General features: G+C 38.0%; 2 protein-coding genes and 1 long non-coding RNA gene across 9 annotated transcripts in view; 1 reads left to right on the forward strand and 2 right to left on the reverse strand.

Moving 5' to 3' along the window:
* LOC309622564 overlaps positions 1-20,044 on the reverse strand; it is an 867,398-nt gene that overhangs the window by 583,418 nt on the left and 263,936 nt on the right. The gene's annotated exons all lie outside the window — the stretch shown is intronic.
* Positions 1-20,044, reverse strand: part of CCNH (cyclin H) — a 339,640-nt gene that overhangs the window by 189,011 nt on the left and 130,585 nt on the right. The gene's annotated exons all lie outside the window — the stretch shown is intronic.
* The window catches only part of RASA1 (RAS p21 protein activator 1), a 108,506-nt gene continuing 104,746 nt past the window's right edge, over positions 16,285-20,044 (forward strand). For 3 of the 5 annotated variants that reach the window (XR_014239255.1, XR_014239256.1, XM_082375504.1), the window contains exon 1: positions 16,285-17,412. Coding sequence is in view for 3 of the 5 variants with exons in the window: in XM_082375504.1 (XP_082231630.1) it covers positions 16,895-17,412 (518 nt within the window). In the remaining 2 variants the exon portion in view is untranslated. The remainder of the gene's footprint in view (positions 17,413-20,044) is intronic. The other 2 variants (XM_082375502.1, XM_082375503.1) reach the window with 2 other exon arrangements.

Below are 20,044 nucleotides of genomic sequence, written 5' to 3' on the forward strand. Positions count from 1 at the left end.
CATTCCCAGTTCCACCTCTTTACCTCAAAAAACTGCCAGGCTCCTCTTGTGTGCCCGTTCTCTGGAAGCCTTCTTAATTGTGGAGCTCACCTCATTCATTTCCTATCTCTCAGGGGTCATTGTCTTTGTTCTTAATGTCTGTTGTCTTTAAAAACTGTTGCTCCATATGTTTTGTCCAGAATTTTAGTTGTTTCAGGCAGGAGGATAAATATAGTCCCTGTTACTTCATCTTGCCTACATGTAAAAATACAAACTATTCTAGAAGGACACACCATGTAGGATTACCACAAATAAAGTTCTCATTACGAGGCACTCACAATCCAAAATTACAAAACACATGAGGAAATAATCCATCATGTGTTAGTCAACACACACAAGAAATAGCATGCTTATATCCCAACAACTTTAGAAAGTAGAATTATTAGATATTGACTACAACTTAAGTATGTTTCAAATAATTCAAGATTTTTTTAAGTAGAAAAAATGACATTCTCCAACAGTATCAGGCAATTTTGAAAAAATACCAAGTGGAACTTCTAGAACTAAAAAATATAGTAATTGTAGTTATATATATAGAAATAGAAGTTTGTTAAGTTTGATTTGCTTAAAATCACCCTACTTGTATATGGTGAATCTGTGAAAACAATGCCTGTGATCTTTTTATTATACTGAATCCTGAGTTTAGTGGAAAAATGAGTGAGCAAAGAGGGCTTTCCATATATAATGTCTCCTTCCAGTCTTTTGATTTTATATTAACTAATATTTGAGTCATTGATAATGAAATTAACATAACATCTTTATAATGGTGACCTTAAAAAGCAGCATTAACACACGTGCTTTAGGCTAATGTGAGTGAAGCTCATTTTATAGAACTGAAACTTTAATAAAACTGGGACTACTTTATTTCAACTTCAGACCCATATCAACTTGAAAACACATCCAAAATAAATGTAGATGTAACTCTAAAAGCAAATTATGCATATTCTGATCACCCTTCAAAAGTTCATTAAAACCTTCTTTACACATCTTGCTTTCCCCCAAACTACTTTCTGTGCCTAATAAAATGAAACAAGCAACAATAACAAAACACAACTCTGCTCCCCTCCGTATTGTTTTTTCTCCTGTCTATTCCTTCCTTATGATGCCATTTCTTTATTATATAAAATCTTTTCCCAGTTCCTCTCATTTACATCTTTGTGACATGCTTGAAAACAATTTTGATTTTTAATTTTTGATTTTACTTGGTCCCTTCTACCCCACTGTCTCCCTTTTTTTTGTTGTTTTCTGAGATAGAGATGAAAATAAACATTATTTAGCTTTTGGTTTGAATCACGCACAGGAGGGATTTGGCTTAGCAACAAACCATACCACATTCAATAACCCTTGCCTCTTGTTCTTTTAATTCACATTTTTGCAGAAGTGGATCCTGGTAAAAATGAAGCTATATGATTAGAAAAATTTGAGTGAGAATTCAGTACAAGCATGGCTTTAATGTACATTATGCTGTTTGTCTTAGTTCATTTCAAGTCAAAGAGTATTTGAATCTTAGAATTGAAATGGAACTTAGAGGAGATATATATATATATATATGTGTGTGTGTGTTAATTGCTTTATTTATTTTGGTTCTTAACTAATCTAAATGCCATGCTGTTTTTATTTTAGATTCTAAATTTGCTTTAACGAGTCAAATGTATATTGAAGAGATAGACCCAAAAGAAATAATAAATAGCTACAAAACTATGACATAATGTCCTAAAAGTTGGGGTGTGATATTGACTCATAGCATCTACTCAGTCGCACTAATGGAGTGTTGTAATGTATCCTCAGTGTAATGAAAAGACATTGTGTTTTCAAGAACGTTTGGTAGATGTCTTCAGATCCATTTTGTACTGTCCTCCTTTCAGGCTTTTCCTTCTTCTGGGCTAGGCAAGTGTTATTTCCAAATGCTTGGGAAATGATAATTTTTTATTTCAGTTGTTGGTTGATATGAGTGCATCTCTCTGAGGTGAGCCCTTCTCAGCTCTTGCTGGAAGCTCCCCCCCCCCACATTGTTCTAAGGATCTTTATACAAAGCGAGTTATAAATGGCTAATCGAAGTTTAAAATGTTACTGTTTTCTATTCTATTTCTATGGAACTTTTCAGGTGTACATCAAAGTAGAATGAATAGGATGATAAACCTCCAAGTACCATCATCACCCAGCTTCAACAAGTATTCACGTTTTGCCAATTTTATAAAAAATTATGTTTTCTCAAATCTATTAATAAGGATGCATAATATTTTAAAGGAGCTCTTCCTATAATCTATGTGCCTAACTTAGATCAAAACTGTAAATGGTTGTATACCATCTGTAAAGAGAATCATGATCCACTCAGAGGAAAAGGGGATGCATGAAGCATATCTCCACTACAGAAAGCAGTGAGTGATTCCTTCTTTTGTTAAAAAATACAGTTTTTAACTACAAAAGGCCCCTGTTTAATTTTCAAAAAGTGCAGTGCCAGAAATCTTTTTGACACACACAAAAATTTTCAACAAAATTTTGGATAAGTCAATATATTTCACATATATTTATGGAAGTTTCTCTTTTCCTCCTTGGTATTTTCACTCTAAAGTGGATGTTTGTATGAGGTGGAAGAAGGAAGAGGCATTGTGAGAAGGTCGATTTTGATCTCCCATTATCCAAACTTTTAAATATAATAAAAGCTTTCCCGAATGCCAAAGATAATTATAATATGAGAGGCTTATTGGTACTTCCTCCTTTTAATAATACCTCACTCTGAGAGTCAAAGATTTTTTTAAAGCAGCGTAGGTGTGTAATGGGAGAAAAAGCAAAGACAGTAATAAGTGCAGAAAAGGAGGAAGTTATATTTAGAGAGAGAGGAAAAAAAAGGTGGATGACTACTTCACTCCTTATTCCAAAACAAATTCCAGATGAATTAAAGATTTGAACAACACAGAAACTGAAACCATAAAAGCACCGGAAGATAACTTGGGAGAATTTCTAAAAATAGTCTTATAATGAAGGAGGTCTTTTTAACAATGACAAAAATCTAGAAGCCGGGGCTTCCCTGGTGGCGCAGTGGTTGAGAGTCTGCCTGCCAATGCAGGGGACACGGGTTCGAGCCCTGGTCCGGGAGGATCCCACATGCCGCGGAGCAACTGGGCCCGTGAGCCACAATTACTGAGCCTGCGCGTCTGGAGCCTGTGCTCCGCAACAAGAGAGGCCGCGATAATGAGAGGCCCGCGCACCGCGATGAAGAGTGGCCCCCACTTGCCGCAAATAGAGAAAGCCCTCGCACAGAAACGAAGACCCAACACAGCCATAAATTAAAAAAAAAAAAAAAAAAAAAATCTAGAAGCCGTAAAGAAACCCATATGGATCACGTGGCTGTGTTTAGTTGTAAGGATGTGTGGGAATTAAGTTTCTGTCAAATGGGAACAGGGTTGTTAAAGACTGGCTTGGAGCAGTTAGGATACATTGCTCAAGAAGGCTCATTGCTCTCCTGAAGAATTCATGATTCAATTAGCAGGAAAGGAGGTGGGAAGAGGTTTGTGGATAAACAACTAACAGGATCTGCCATAATCACTGTGTCCATTCCCTGCAGAATCCTTAAATTTTGTCATAATATTTCCTGATCTTATCTTCTCCTAATATTTTAATTACAGAGGTAAAAATAAATGCTACTGTATCAAAAAATTAATCAAAAATATAAATTATAAAATATGTGCTATGATAGAATATGAGACTAACATAAAAGTTTTAGATAAGTACTAATGTTATAACATGGAACAATGGAAGTCTTAATTAAAGAAAAATATATTTACCTAGTCTGTATAAAATGAAAGAAAATGTTAATATTTTATCAACTTAACCAAAAAAGAAAAATTTCAAATCAAGTTAAAAATAAAAATAATTACTATAAGGAAGAGCAAATTGTTTCAGATGAAAATGAATTACAGAAAATTAATTCCTTTAATAAATCTCACAACTCTTCTTCACATCAGATGAATAATATAATATGAAACCTTTATAGCTGCAAAATATAGAAAAGAACATAATAAGTATAACCACATAATCTTCCAATAATTATTTAACTAGTTAAATTTATTCCTGTGATGTTATAATGATTGGTTTAGTAGAACATTTTATAAAGCTAAATATACTAACATCATCTAAGAACAAAGATTATATAAGCAGCATATTGTCCATGACTTCAGTCAGAAAGCTCAGGAAATAAGCTCATCAATATATAATGCATTTAAGAAACTTCAGGCCAAAATCATCTCATGGTTTGGTTAATGCCAAGTCTTAAAATTCTGATTATTTTACTTGAAGAAAGCACAATTTTAAACAAATCAGACTATGTGAATAAGTCATAAATTTTTAACTACTAGGAAAATAACATTGCACTGTATTTTTCAACCTACTATGTTTGTTTTGATTTTTCAGCAAAAAAATTCTTGACCAGATTTTCTGGTTTGTTCAAGCATTCCAAAAAGTATAGAAATTTAATGGATATCCTTTTTATTAGCTAAGACATAAAAAGTATTTATACCAAATATCAAAATACAAATTCAGAAACCCTCATCAGCTTTAGGACTTATTAATAAACAAAGTGAATGGAGAGATGGCAAAATTGAAAACATAAAATCAGTTCGAATACCAAGGTCTAAAAGAACAAAAAAATCTAGATTCCAAACAGAAATTAATTACCTATGGTATCTATTACGATTGCTCAAAATCTGTAGAAAATTAATGTATCTTGACCTACCAATGGCTCTGTAGACAGTTATGTAGATAAATCAGATTTTAAAGCCTTTTCATTCTTCAATAATCTTCATAATCTTATGGAAGATATTTTTTGTTATTCCATATGGTAACAAAAGCTCATTTATAATTCAGATTTTAGGCTATATAAAGTTGCAGCATTCTCAATCCATTAACATAATCCTAAATCACCATTACTTTTCACTATATTTGATTCTATTCATTATAGGTCCATCACCTTTATCAGTCAACTTTGCTTCAAGAACAAATGATCCTAGAAATCTGTTACTTAAAATAACAATGGCTTATTTCTTGCTCACATTACATGTTGGCCAACAAGTTTGTCTGTAGTTTTACTCCATGTATATTTTCTTATTCATATTCTGGGACCTCGACTGGAAGAACAGTCTCTGTGTAGAACACTCTGTTCTTATTGGCAATGAGAAAGAGCAAGATTGTTGGCAGAAATATCCAGTGGTATGTGTCGCTTCTGTTTACACATCATTGGCCAAAGCAAATCACATGACCAAACCTGACAGTGGGTCAGGAAAGTATACTTCACTGAGCAGGGGACACTGCAAGTCCCAGGGCAATGAGTAGGGACACATAATCCTTTTACAGATAAGCAGGGAGCAACTCAGGAGGAATATAATCTACCAGTCCTATCCTCTTAGGCTTAATATATTGGAGTCATTAAAAAAAAAAGAAAAGAAAAGCCTTTGTCTTCTTTTCTTCTCACACCCAGTCAGTTACAAACTCTCTTTTAATTCTTCCCCTGGAGTATTGCTTGATTCGGAGATCAACCTAATAAGGATCTATAATCCAAGACAAGTTAGAGAATACTAAATGGGAACATGGTTGCTTTGAATGGGCTACAAAAAATAGCTTCATAAAAATTACATCTTAGTCTACTGAAAGAATTTACAGATGTGATAATGGATTCCCTGATAAGCTGAATGAGTTGTTGTAATGATTACAAGAGAAACCAGAAGATAGATGTTAGATATATGTTCTGATTAGAAGAGTACTGTAGTATAGGGTGACTTGGCAAGTAATTTAAACTTGGGAGCTTTGGTTTTCTTATTTACTGAATGGGAATAGTATTATTTCCATAAGTTCACTGACAGGATTAAATGAGATGAGATGTAACACAGAGTAGAATTCTAAAATATTAGCTCTTTCCTCTATTTAAAAAAAAAAAAAAGTTTCCAGAAATGCGTAATAAATATATCAGTGCCTAACAAAACTTTAGAAAACATCATTAGCCAATTGTCTTGAGTTTAGAATGAAAACAATGATTAGTTATGTTCACCAAGAAGAAATTCATAACAAAATATATGATGCTCTCCTTTATTTTATTTTGGGTTTTTTTGATAAAGTTATTAAATTGATAGATGGAAAAATGCTATAGACATTCTTTTTGAAATTAGAAGGTATTTTCAAAATCACTTGTAATATACATAGAAATAAGATAAAGGTAGGTTAAGAGGATTTATTGCTTGTTGAAAAAATATTCCTAAATAGTATTTAAAAATGGATTCACGTCCACACAGAGAGGTTTCTGCTTTGTAGTCTTTCATTGTATTATTGATTTGGATTTGAGTGATGATATACATGATTTGCTTTTCACATATTTGTACACTGTTTCTGCCAGAGTTCTCCAGAGAAACAGAACTAATAGGAAATAGAAAAATGATAGTTATATAGATAGATAAATAGATAGATAGATAAATAGACCTAGATATCTACCTATATCTATATCTCTCTAAAGAGATCTCTCTATAAATCTGTATTTATCTCTATCTATATAAGATATATGATGTGATATGATATATATGATGTATATATGTGTGTGTATATATGTATATTATATATATATATATATCTCAGAGAGAGGGATTGAGATTTTATTTTTAGGAATTTCCTTACATAATTGTGGAGAAGGCAAGCTAAAAATCTATAGGGCAGGTCAGCAAGCTAGAAACTTGATAGGGGCTGACACTGCAGTCTTGAGGCAGAATTTCTTCAGCAAGAAATCTGTTTTTTCTCTTAAAGCCTTAAGCTGATTGGATGAGGCCTACTCACATTAAGAGTAATCTTCTTTATTTATAGTCAACTGTTAACCACATCTTTAGAATTCCTTCACAGCAACACCTAGACAATATTTAATTAAATAACTAAGTATCATAGCATAGCCAAGTTGACACATAAAATTAGTCAGCACAGATACCAAAAATGTGGAAGAAACAGTCAACATATTTTATTACATAATGTGGTTTTTTTTTTAAAATCTTAAAAGCTTGAAATATTAAACCCAAATTAAAAGAATGCACCAGATTAAATTCTATGAGTTGCATAAACACAGCACTAGGGAGACTTCACTTGGTGAGCACTCAGAGGGAAAATATTTCAATAGTAATGCCTCTAAACTCAATGTTTTTCAACAGTGGGTGTGAATTGCCAAGAATTCTATTCATTCCTTCCATTCTTCCTTCCTTCTTCCTTTTTTTTTCTATTCTTCTTTCTTTCCACAGAGATTTGTTGAGAACTTACTAGGTGGCAGGCACTGCCCTAGGCAAGAAGAACATAGCAGTTAATACAGGCAGAAACCCTGCACTCATGAAGCGTATGATCTATTTGTGGAGGTAGACAAGAAACAAACAAATGAAAATATGCCATAACTTCAGGCACTGAAAAGCACTAAGAAGGAAAGTCGAACAGTGTAAGTGGAGGCTTGTTGTGGTTAAAGCAGTCAGTGCAGGACTTTATGTGGATATGACATTTGAGCAGACTTCAGGGAAGTGACGAAGTAAGCCAGGCAAAGCTCTGTTGAAGAACATTTCATGCAGAGCATATAGTAAGTCTAAGGGCTCTGAGATAGTAGGCTTTTTGGTATATTCAGTAAACAGCAAGACATTCAGTGTGACAAGACTACAGTAGAGGGGTAGAGGTTTGTCGTAGGCCTTAGGGTTATGAGAGAGGAAGAGGTCATGTCATGGAGGACCTTACAGATCATGGGAAGAAGCTTGCATTCTATTATGTGTGATAGGAGGATCTTAAAAATGGATGTGAGGTGACTTGATTTACATTTTAAAAAGGTCATTCTGGCTAATGTGTGTAGAATAGGCAAGAGGAGTAAAAGTGGAAACAGGAAGATTGCTAGAAGATTCTATTATAAAAGTCTAGGTAAGAGATGATGGTAGCTTAGACTGGGGTGTTAGCAATTAAGATTGAAATGTAGTTAAATACAGGATATCTTTTGAAGGCAGAGCTGACAGGACACGCGGATGAATTAAATGTGGGATGTGAGAAAAAGAGAGGAATCAATGATGTTATTCAGGTTTTTGGCCAGTAAGTGAGCGGAGATACCATTTGCTACATGAGGATACTGGGGGAGGAGCTTTTATGTGTAGGAAATTCAAGAGTTCTAGTTTGAACATGAGATATTCAAATGGAGTTGCCAAGGGACAGTTTGAGCTAAGAGGAGATGCTGGGGTTGGAGATATTAATTTGGGAGTTATTTGCATATATATGGTATTTAAAGTCATGGATCTAGATCAAATTATTTAGGAAGAGTAGTAGACAGTGAAAAAGCCAAGGGTACTCCCAACATTTAGAACTTAAAAAGGTGTCTTGAAGGACTAATTAGTTATCTTCAAGTATTATAAGGGCTCTATGTTTAATATAAATTTAGAAACATGAATCAGGACTAATGTGAGGAAGTCACCAGGAGCACATTTCTGTTCAATAAAAGGAACCACTTTTTAACACTTATAGCTAATGCCATATCTTATGAACATGGAATCACTGCAAATGTTCATATTTTCACCAGGTCACAGACTTTCTAGAAAGGCCTTTTGTATTGGGTAGGACTTATCCTATATAAATTCCAATATCTTTTCAAGATTTAAGACTCAATGTTCATCCTTCAATTTTTGTTTTCATGATAGTTTTCCTTATTCAACAATCTTCAGAAGGTGCCTATTTGCCTCAAGATAAAATCCAAATGCCTCTGATTAACTTTTTAAAACTTCCTTGACTTTGCCCTAACTTACAACTTCATCTACCTTTGTGATTATGAATTCTCCACTCTAGTAAGGCTGCTTCTTCCTTCTCTACCACAGAAAAATGTTCATCTTGTCTTCTTACCTTTTCTTATCTCCTTGCCCGAGAGATCCAGTCCCTTTTCTTTCACTATTAAAGGAGTTAGAAACTCAAGGAAAAGCTTTGCCCTTTTTCTCTAGGACACAATCTATCTGACTCTTCTGAACTGCCATTGTGGTAATATAACATGTTAACTCATGTTAACAATCACATATTGAATTTTACGTTGTAGTGTGTTATTATGTTACCACTTCATAAGTGCATATCTCATCCTCTCAACAAGAATTTTATTCATTGTAATAGATACAGTTTATTGAGTTCTTACTTTGTTCCATTATCTTCTTATCTCAAATCCTCATAAAAACCTCCTGAAGTGAGGTGTAGAAGCTCTCATCGCCTCACCCACATTCCCTTGTCACTCACCATTCTAGTGCATGGTCATGGAATCTCCCTGGTAACTCTCTGGGAGCTTTGCTTTCTCTCACCTGTGAGCATGGGATATCTCAGAAGTGCAGCAAGTTAAAGAATCTAGGAGCAGCCTTCACCAAAGGTGGAAGGGAGTTGGGGGATAAGTACCTCAGCTTCCTCACTCCTCATGTAGTATAACTCTGAGGAGTGTTTAACAAGATTTCCCCTAGTTCCCCATCGGATTGAGCTCCCACCCCTTGCCCACAGTGATTACCTACTTGATGACATACCCTTTATTGGCTTCCTTCCCTTCCCTGTCTCACTTCCCTCTGCAGTGGAGTTTCTTGGGATGATCTCTCAAATAATTTATAATCCAATTCTAGTCTTGGGGTCTGATTCTGGGGGAACCCAACCTCACAACAGGTATTGCTATCCACACAGGTAACAGATGAGAAAACTAAGACTCAGAGAGGTTAAGCAACTTGACCAGAGTTATAGAGCTAGCAGTGGCAGAGGAGGGATTTAAATACAGTCTCTCTGTCCGAGCAACTCAGGTTGGGAGCTGATTTACTATCTACGTTATCATACTGTAACGCTCTGTGAACACTCAACGAAGAATCTGTCAAGTGACTATAAAAACCATAAAGATTTCAAGTCAGTTTAGCTTTTCTTTCCCTAATATCATTTATCTTAGTGTTAAATGCTGCATTTATTTATTAGATGATTAAATGTTTGCCTCACTCTAAATTGTATGATCCATGAGAGCAAGGACCATGCCTATTTTGGCTCAGCATTGTTTCCTTGGAACTTAATAAATATTTGTAAGTGGAAGGAAAGACGTAATGGAAGCCATGAGTAAGCAGGAATCATGAGATAGAGAGGTGTGGAGAGAGGGGTGGTTGGGGGTGGTTGGTACTGGGGAAAGAGTCAGAATCAGTGGCTGTGTTGAGCAGAGAAATAGAATGAAGGAGTGACAGGGCACTTGAGCCATGGGAATGGTGGCACCACTAAAGGAGATAATAACATGGTCCCCATTCTTCAGACATGACCACAAGCATGGCTGTTAGTGATATTACGGTTCCCTATGAGACTAGACGTTTTGTTGGGGGACAGATTGCTTGTCCTACCTTACTTCCCCAGGAATCCTTATAATAAACCTTCATCACTTAAGGCGAATCAACCACACCTTTGGAACTCAAAAGCTTACAGATCTGTCCGTTGAAGATAATAATATTGTCATACTTTTTCAGAGTTGTGAAAGAGACAGTGCACAAGAGAACACTTTGACAACTTTAAAATTTTCTATCAGTACAAATATAAGGCATGAATTTTGTACAACTTTTAATAAAACAAAACATATTATCAGATTATTTCTTCACAAATGCCATTGTAATACTCACGATAGTTTTTCTTGAATTTTTCCCATTTGGTTGTCAATGAGCTATTTTATGTCCAGTGCATAACCACTTTTGCTTCTATCCTATTATTTAGCTGAAAATACATGTTAAAAAAAAAGACAAAATATATTTGAATCAAGCAATAAATAGTCCTAGAAAGTCACTCCCTCTGGTCAGCATTGCTCCAATGATAATATTCATGACTGGGAAATGAGTTCTCATCCCAGCCACACCATGATTAACACTGAATAAGCTTCTTAGCCATTTGTGTTAAATAGCCTTCGTTAGGTCATAGAATAGGATAACTTAAATACAAAATGACTCAAGTATAACAAACAACATGCCTATATTTAACAGAAGTAAATTCTTCATCATGGGGGTTCTCAAACCCTGGTGTAAGTAGCACTGTCAGTGCCAAGCCCCTACCCTTTGGCATTCACCTGTTCTACGCAGGCAGTGGTCTCTCACTGCAGACAACAGTTCCTTTCTACCTGTGGGCTTTCTCTAGCCAGGGGAGATGTTCAGGCTGCACACAGGGCAGTCTGGAGGTGTTGGAAAGGAGATGCTTTCAGAAGCAGCCCTCAACCAATGACAAACAGGAGCTCAAGAATAAAAACCAGTTTCAGTGTCCTTCAGGTGTGCCAAGTCTCAGGGGAGTTCTGTGCTATCTCCCCCCCAGAGCTCCCCGGTAGGATCGAGCCCCAGCTGCTCTTAGCAGTAACCAGCTCCTTAACGCATCTTGTATTAACTTCCTTCCCTTCCCTACTCTCCTACTGAAATTTCCCGGGATCACCTCCCAAATAAACAACTTAACACTCAAGTCTTAGTTTCAGAGTCTGCTTCTGGGGAAACCCAAACTAGGATACCTGGTCTGCAAACCAATGCCAATTTTAAAAAATCTATGGAAAAATGAAAAAGAAGGACATAATATACCATGCACATTTCATGAAGCTAAATTTATGTAATTCAAAAGACTGCTTTTTTTCTGAAATTATTTCTTTCCCTTTTCTTTTTTGTTTTTTCCCTCTCTCGCTTCCTTTCTCTCTCCCTGTCCCCTATTCCCCGACCCCACTTTTCACTATTTCTGCTAGAAATGTCTTTTCCTTTTATGAAATAGAGTTGTAGGAAATGGTAGTTAATAATAACAAAATACTCCTCACTTCACAAAATTCATAATTCAGTAGTCTCTCAATTTTGTTGAAGCTTTAGTAGGCTGTAAAATCCAGAAATCTGGAAGTTACTGCTGTACTACATGTTATATTTCATTGTTATTTTCACAGTTAAAGAATGAAGAGAAAGTTAAAATATTAAAAAGTTGTGTTAAGATAACAAGTGAAACTGAGTTCTTCAAAAATGTGAATTAAGAAATTATTATAGTTAGAAATATCTTAGAAAGGTAGTTTTAGTTAGGTAAAGTTACATTACTCACAATTTCTTTTGATGTACTTAAAACTCACCTTATTTTATCTATAATTATCTCAAGGCTCTATTTAACCCTTTCATTGTATAGTTACTTTAAAGCCTATTAAAAAGGTTTGTGTATTTGATGTACTAACTAAATTCAGAGATGAATGGGTTACTGGGAGATTCTCAGGTAGACCCAAGAATGCAACCTGAATTAAGAGACTTTGCAAGATTCCTAAGGTGAAGAGGCCAAAGGTTAGTTGGATTCCATGACTGTGTTTCAGGTGGTATTTAAATTGTTACAGACAGAGGCAAAGAATGGGAGTGTAATGATGAGGAGAATGTGAACTGGAGTCCTATACCACCTTGAGTCCCCCATTTCCCTTGCCCTGAAACCATTCCACTTCCTTTTCTCTCTTACTTCTAGCATGGAGCACTCACTATCATGTAAAGGAACCAGGTGCAGAAAGGAAAAATAGAACTACTCCTGGCTAGAGGAAACTAGTAGGCAAAGAAAAACAGACTAGAATTGATGAAGGGGAAAAATTTCTGATATAGAATAATGAAAAATCAGCAAAATAAAGACCAAAGGATAAAAATAAACTGAATAATAAAAAATAAAGACATTTTTCTACTCTTCTTTCAAGAGAAGTGATATTTAGATCTAATTGATCTAAGCTCCTTTAACCATATGTGAGTTTAAATGTTTTAAGAGGGGTCCCAATAATTTTCTTTGAAGTTTATTTTACTGCCTCAGAGATCGTACTATTCTTTAATTTCTCCATGGTGTTTATAATTTTCATCAAGCTTAGTTATTATACCACATACTGTAATCATCTGCAGAGCTATTTACTTTTTCATCAAAATAACTTCCATTAACCTGTATCTCCTCAATGTTATTTGCTCAAAACATCTCCCTAATAAGGAAATTTGTGCTCTTGAAAATTTTAAGATGAGGTCAACAAATTCAGTAAGGATATTAGGGGTTAGGAGTAAAGGCTTCTTTTCAAAATTCTGAGGTCAATGAAACCTTTTGACACTCTTTAGAGAAACTTGGAGGCCTATTTGTTTAGCTGAGTATGCACTAGGGCATGAAACACAATAACACTCTTTATCACTTCTTGCTCAGTTTTCTTTTCAGAAACTACTCAGATATTTGATCTAAATTCCTTGAGTTTCTCTAAAATTGTATTACTGAGTCAGAGTTACCTTTTCACATATTGAGTTATCAAAACTGCAAAATGTTTTGGAATGTATTACATTCATATTTGAGTGGCCAGTAAAATCAGAATGAGCCAAATTCATTTTTTAAAAAGTTGTGTTCAGATTCTTTTCACCCATGTCTTTGCCCAGCATTTCTGATTGTTTACTCTTCATTAAATACTATGTTTAATTCCATATCTGGAATAACTTTTCTCAAATCACAGATATCAAAAATGGTTTTACTAAAAGTAAAAGCTATTTTGAATTTTCCTCTTTTCTTTTGTATACTGTTTTTCAGCGCCTCCCTGTTTAATATTATCTGTGAATTTAATTAACAGACTGTTTACATCCCTTTGTTAACTAATGTTACATAACACCACACTTAACACCAGTCCCAGCAGAAACCCTGTAATGCCTCTCTCCAAATAAATATTTCATAAGTTTTTGTTTTTTTTAAAATTTTCTTCAGTTTTTAACTCATGAAACTTCAAGGAGTGTATCTATGTCAGGAAATTCAGGGGCTTGGAAGAAAAGGAAAGGGAAACAGAAGAAACTGAGAGAGAAATTAGCAGAAAAACAAAAACAAAAACATGAGACTATAGAGACTATAAATGAGGGGCAGGTCAAGGTGAATAGAGAAAGAAAAAAGGCAATAGACAAAAAGAAAGGAGGTAAAACATTGAGCCCTTTTGGAAAAAATTAAAAGTCAGTGAAGATAGAAGACTGATTTGAGATTAAGGAAATACACAAAGAATAGTAAAGATCAAGGCCTAGATCCATCCAATAAATGGAGTATATAAAAAAATTTGAAAATATCTCATCAAAAATATTTGGTAATCTCTTTAGATGAAAAGGACAACACTACTCTAAGACTGAATATAATGTAAGATATTGGTATTAGGTTGATACACAAATAGACATAGTAGATCCCACTGGTTGAGCAATTGATGTCTAAAGATGTGAGCTGATCTAATCCAGGATTTGTTAAAAGAATGGAGACCTGTTCAAAGCAGTTGGCAAGGATGTATAGCATTGGGCTAGGCAGTAGGATAGACCACAGGTTGTATCTGCAGTATACCTTTGTAGTAACTAGAAAACAATATAAATCAGTATGTAATTGGTATTGGACTACATTAAATATTGGCCTTTAGATGCTAAAGAATTTTCAAAAAAGGGGAAGGACATAATTCCGCAAATTAGAGTAGTGAATCTGACCTGGAATCTCAGGCAGAATACCTACGGTGTGTGAGCACTTAGAAAATATCAGTGATAACCCAGAGCTGGTGATTACCTACCAGTCCAATGTCCTACTTTCAAAGGCTGATGATGGTGTTGCATACCATTTTCTTGTTTAGCATACTGTAATATAGCGGTTCTTAAACTTAAATGTGCAAATCTTGGAGGGCTCGTTAAAACACAGGTTACTGCATTTTCTGATTCGGAGGGTCTAGGGTGGGATGGGGTCCAAGAATTTGCATTTCTAACAAGTTCCTAGGATATTGCTGGTCTGAGACCACTCTTGGGATTAGTCAGTACATCTTCACTCTCCCAGGTAGTATACTGCATAAGAGGTGAGCAGAATGAAGGAGTCCTTAGGATTACTGGTAATCGCATTGTCACTGATTTGGCAAATAGGGTTATGGAAACAGCTATTTCTAAAGGAAAATGTCTTGAGTGCACCTTGCCACCTCGTTTACTGGTCTTTTCCTTTTTCCCTTGGCCTCTATTTCAGACCCTTCCCATCCTTAATGTGCTTCTTGTTGGTTTGACTATCCTTAGCAGAGAAAATGTTGATCTCAAAGATCAATATTTAATGGTATTTAATGTGGGATTCCTCCTGGGAGAATGCAAAATATAAGAATAATATATGAATCCAAAAGGGCAAATCACAGATACTGGAATTTCAAAAAATGGGAATGATTCCTCCACCTATGTTTATACATATTCCAGTAGAAAAGACAAAACAAAAACCATTCTCTTCGGCTATATTGAGTGAAATTTCAGTTTATTGATAATTTTTGAAACCATACATAATTGTAACTGACACTTTGGGACCTTCTTGACATCTGCCAGTTGAAAGTGCTCTGTGCATTCACATGTACATAGTGGAGTGTGCCCTGCCGTGTTTTGCACACAAACGAGGACAAAAGCGCGTTGATTAGTGATGTCTGGGGCACCTCTCCTCTCCACACCTTATTAGCTACCCGACAGACTTGCAATGGCAAGGTAGTGTGTGTGAAAGGGAGAAAGAAAAAGAGAAAGGGAATATAGGGGGAGAGTGGGAGAATGAAACAAAACGTGTACGGTGGTAGAAATCTGACTTCAACCACTATTTCTACTAAAATTCTTATCCCTCCCCATATGGCCCCCATTATCCATTTCGCTTTCTTTGAGTTTCAGAACCCAGTTTTTAAAATTTCATTTTATTTTTTAGCTTGTAAGAGTCATATAGTAATTTATACTATGAAAAGAAAAAGGAAACAGTAACAGTACGGTCTCGACCTTCCAAGCGGGCCGCCCTCTCCAACCCCCCACCTCCGAGGGCCTTGAATGTCTGGTTTCTGCGCCGCCGGCCACGGGTGTTTGTTCCACCGGTCAGGAAGCAAGGAACTGGCTTCGCGGCATCTTCCTTTCCCTCTCCCCGGTCCTCCCTCTTCAACCCCTCCTTGTCTCTCCCGTCTCTCCTGTTTTCACCGCGCTGAGCGGCCGCGTGCTCTGGACCCACTCCTCCCCTCCTCCGCCTCACCGGCCCTTCAAACAAAGCCCAGGGAGGCCGGAGCGCGAGAGATGCGGCCGCGCCGCCACGCGCTCCACCCGGAGCGGGACAGGGAGCGCGGCCGCGCACCGCGCGTCCCCGCCGCTTCCTTCCCTCCCGACTCTTCCTTTTCCTTCTCCAGGCCCAGCCCCCCCAACCCCCGCTCCGGGAAGGCGCCTGCGCAGAAGCTGCCCTCTCCGTCCTCCTCCCCCGCCCTTCCTTCCCTCTGCTCCTCCTCCCGTGCCCCGCCTTCCTTTCTCTCTCGTCGATTTCACTGAGCGCTCCAGGTTGGGAGCAGTTCAGTCCGTTTCCCCACTACCCCGCCCCCCCTTCCTCTTTTCTCCCCACCCCTCGCGTCTCAGCCCGGTGGAGGATGAAGCGGCTGCAGTGGCCCCAGCCCCAGCAGCGGCACCGGCGGTGGCTGCGGTGGGGGTGGCCGGAACTGGGGTGGTGAAGAAGCGGTGGCGGCGGCGGCCGTGGCGGTGGCTGAAGGAGCAGCAGCCGCCCCAGCCGCTTCCCCTGTGCTTCCCTTCCTCTTGAGTGCAGTCAGGAAGTTTTTCGCTTCTGTGCATGTGTGTGTGCGTGAGTGTGGGTGTGTAAGGTGAAGATTTGGGCGGCGTTTGTGCAGGCGTTGGGTTTTTTGCCCACTTCTCTTCCCGTAACCCGGGTAGCTCCCGAGCCTGGGCTGTGGCCCGAAGAGGGGGCGCGGCGGCGGGCTCTCTCCTTTTGTTGTTGTTTCCTCCGCCTGGGGAGCTGAAGAGGGGACGCGCCTGGGTGGGGCGGCTCGGAGCCCGGGCCTGGTGGCCCCCGGGGCTCCCGGGCGGGCAGGGTAGGGCAGAGTAGAGCGGGCTTCAACATGATGGCGGCCGAGGCCGGCAGTGAGGAGGGCGGCCCGGTCACCGCCGGGGCAGCAGGAGGCGGCGGGGCCGCGGGCTCCAGTGCCTATCCGGCAGTGTGTCGGGTGAAGATACCCGCCGCCCTGCCTGTGGCAGCCGCCCCCTTTCCTGGGCTGGCGGAGGCTGGAGTGGCCGGGACTCTGGGTGGCGGAGCCGCTTTGGGGTCAGGGTTCCTGGGACCCGGGTCTGTGGCGGGGGCACTGGGGGGAGCCGGACTGTCAGGGGGAGGTGCTGCTGCTGGCGTGGCTGGTGCTGCCGCCGCCGGACCTGGTGGGGAGATGGCTCTCACCAAGGGGACCACTTCGTTGCCTGCTGAGACCTTCGGGGCAGGCGGCGGATTCCCTCCATTGCCGCCTCCTCCTCAGCTGCCCCCTTTGGGCGCGGGCCTGGGAACAGTGGACGAAGGTGACTCTCTGGATGGACCAGAATACGAGGAGGAAGAGGTGGCCATCCCGCTTACCGCTCCGCCAACTAACCAGTAAGTCAAGACCGGTGTTTTGGGGGAAGGTGACTCCTGGAAAGAAGTGGGAAAACATGCCTCGTTCTTTCAGCTGTTACTCGTTGTGAAAAGTTTTGAAGCTTATGGTTCTGTGCATAGGGATTTAATTTGATCACTCATCTTCCCTACAGGCACACTCCCTGGCGGCTTGGTATATTTATTGGTCCTCTGGGAAGATGTAAAGTTTTAAAGATGGGAAGCATGGGAAAATGTGTATCCAGTGAGAACCGGATATGGTTCTGCCCCTTCCAAATTGAGGTGGCGTCCTGGGATTCAGCTGAGCTTGCAGCTACCAAGGCAGTCGTAGTCTATTTTAACCTGGTTGTGTTCCCTGTTGAAGCTAGATGACTAGTGAGAAGCTTAGAATACAAGCATTTAAATGAATATTGTGTTAATATCATTCGAAACATGCATTGGTCAGAATGCTTTGTTTTTGTTGCACTGCAAATCCCAGCTTCTGCCTGTTGAAAGCATTGCGATGCAGGAAAGTCTTTGGATCACTTTTGAAAACGTGGGTCAGCGAGAAAGGAAAGGAGTTCTGTTAATTACAGGTGTGGTTAAGGGCTCATACTCCAACAATATTTGTAACTTGTGCCGTAGAATTCCCATTTATTAATATTAGTGTAATTCTTCTATAAGTTGAAGCTTTCTAAGCACAATATTGGAGCAAAACAAAATTAATAGTGTGCTTCCCTTCAACACTTTGTTGGTGGCAAATACAGTATTCTATTTGAAAATTAATTTTGACAGTCTACTGCGGAGTATATATGACAAATGACTTTTCTATATATAGTACCTCCCCCTTGTTCTCTTCATAAGTGAACTTAGGTATGTATTTATAAAGCTGGACCTCGATGAGAGGAAAATGTTGATGGGAATAGTAGGTAAAACTTGCTTTATAGATCCCTCATATCTGTCTTAATTTTCCTTTAGAATTTTGACAACCTTGGTGAGTATCAGAAGAAGAAAGATTTGGTTTCTGTGTTGACAATCACTCTAGACAATTGCAGGTTTTTTTGTTTTTTCGTGGGCTTTTTTTTTTGTTTGTTTTTTGTTTTTTTGATAATCTTCTTTGGAAGATTTAGAAAGGACTTAATGAATTAGGACATTTTTGACTTAAGGCTACATCTTTTGATGGAAAAATAAAGTTACTCTTACTTAGGTCAGCCATGGTATAGGGGTGTTGTATTCCTTTTGTATTATTCATTGTGAGTTCAATTTTTTGGTCTGATTTTATACCAACTTATCATTTCACATCTGTGTACTGCAGACTTTTCTGAAGGTGTTCTGAGAGTGTTAAAAATTTAAAATATACTGCACTGTTTACACACCTTCAAGCCTTTTTGAAAAAATCACTTAAGGGTCCTGTGGTTATGATAAAGTGCAACTTTTCATTATGAAAGAATATAGTCTTATGCCAGTTATTAACTAAATTGAATTAGGCATATTTAGTATATTGCAGTTTTAAATATTTTTAAAGATAGAATTTATTTTGTAGAGCAGTTTTAGGTTCATGGCAGAATTGAGCAGAAAACACATAGTGTTCCCATTAAATTTTTAATAATAAACATGAGTGAGTATATAGGAAAAATTATGTTTCTGAGAAGTCCATTGTGAGATTTTCATCATTATTGTTTGTATTTGGGAATAAAGATATTATTTGTGTGACTGTGTATATGAGAATTGTACCTGTTCTAAAAGGTATCCTCCATTTCTAGTATGTTTTTTAAATTTGCCACTGAGAAGTACAAATTTCCCCTCTTTTCTTTATCTTAGATATCAACCCAGAGTCACTGGAGGCAATACAGTGTAGTGGTTAAGCGTGCAAATTCTGAAGTTAGACAAGATTTGGGTTGGAATCCTGACTCTGCTACTTACTAGCTGTGTGATCTTGGAAAGGTCAGTTTCCCCATCTGTAAAATGGGGACAATAATGGTGTCTCCCTCATATGGTCGTTTTTAAGGTTAATGAGAACCCCCTGAACATATTCAGCACAGTACCTGGCACATAGTAAGTGTTCAATAAATTAGTAGTCTCCTCAAATAATAATGTATAATTTTATTGTCATTAAATTGCCTACCAATTCTATTGCTATAGGAACTCCCTTACTAATAGCTATTTGAGAGAATGTTTTGAACTCCGAAGGCCTGTCTACCATGATTGATTATATCAAAAATTTTATTTTAAATTCACAAAGGCTTCTAGCAGGCTAAGCAGGTTTAGAGATGGAATTCAAGTGTTTTCTATAAATTCCTATTTTTAAATAAAAGGAAAAGCCTTAACGACTTTGTTAAATAATGTCAAATCTTTCATAAAGTATTGAAGAAATGCTTTTGGACTAATATATGATTACTAGTGACTGGTCACCTTAGTTATTGATAGCATGATATTAAGGAGGTTCAGGTCATAGGATCGAGTCCACAGTGGTTTGTTAGATAGACCAGGGTTCCCTGGTCATGGAGTTCAACCATGTGTCCCGCTGGTTCAGTGCTGTTGGTCACAAGAGAGCCAAGTGACAATATGTAGATAGACCAGTGCAAATATAATAACATTATTAATATTTTGTACCTTGTTTTTCTGTGTGCATGATGAATCATTAGTCTCATGTTTA

The sequence above is a fragment of the Balaenoptera borealis genome (genome assembly GCF_965194805.1).
Source record: "Balaenoptera borealis genome assembly, chromosome: 2".
In the NCBI taxonomy this organism is placed as follows: Eukaryota; Metazoa; Chordata; class Mammalia; order Artiodactyla; family Balaenopteridae; genus Balaenoptera; species Balaenoptera borealis.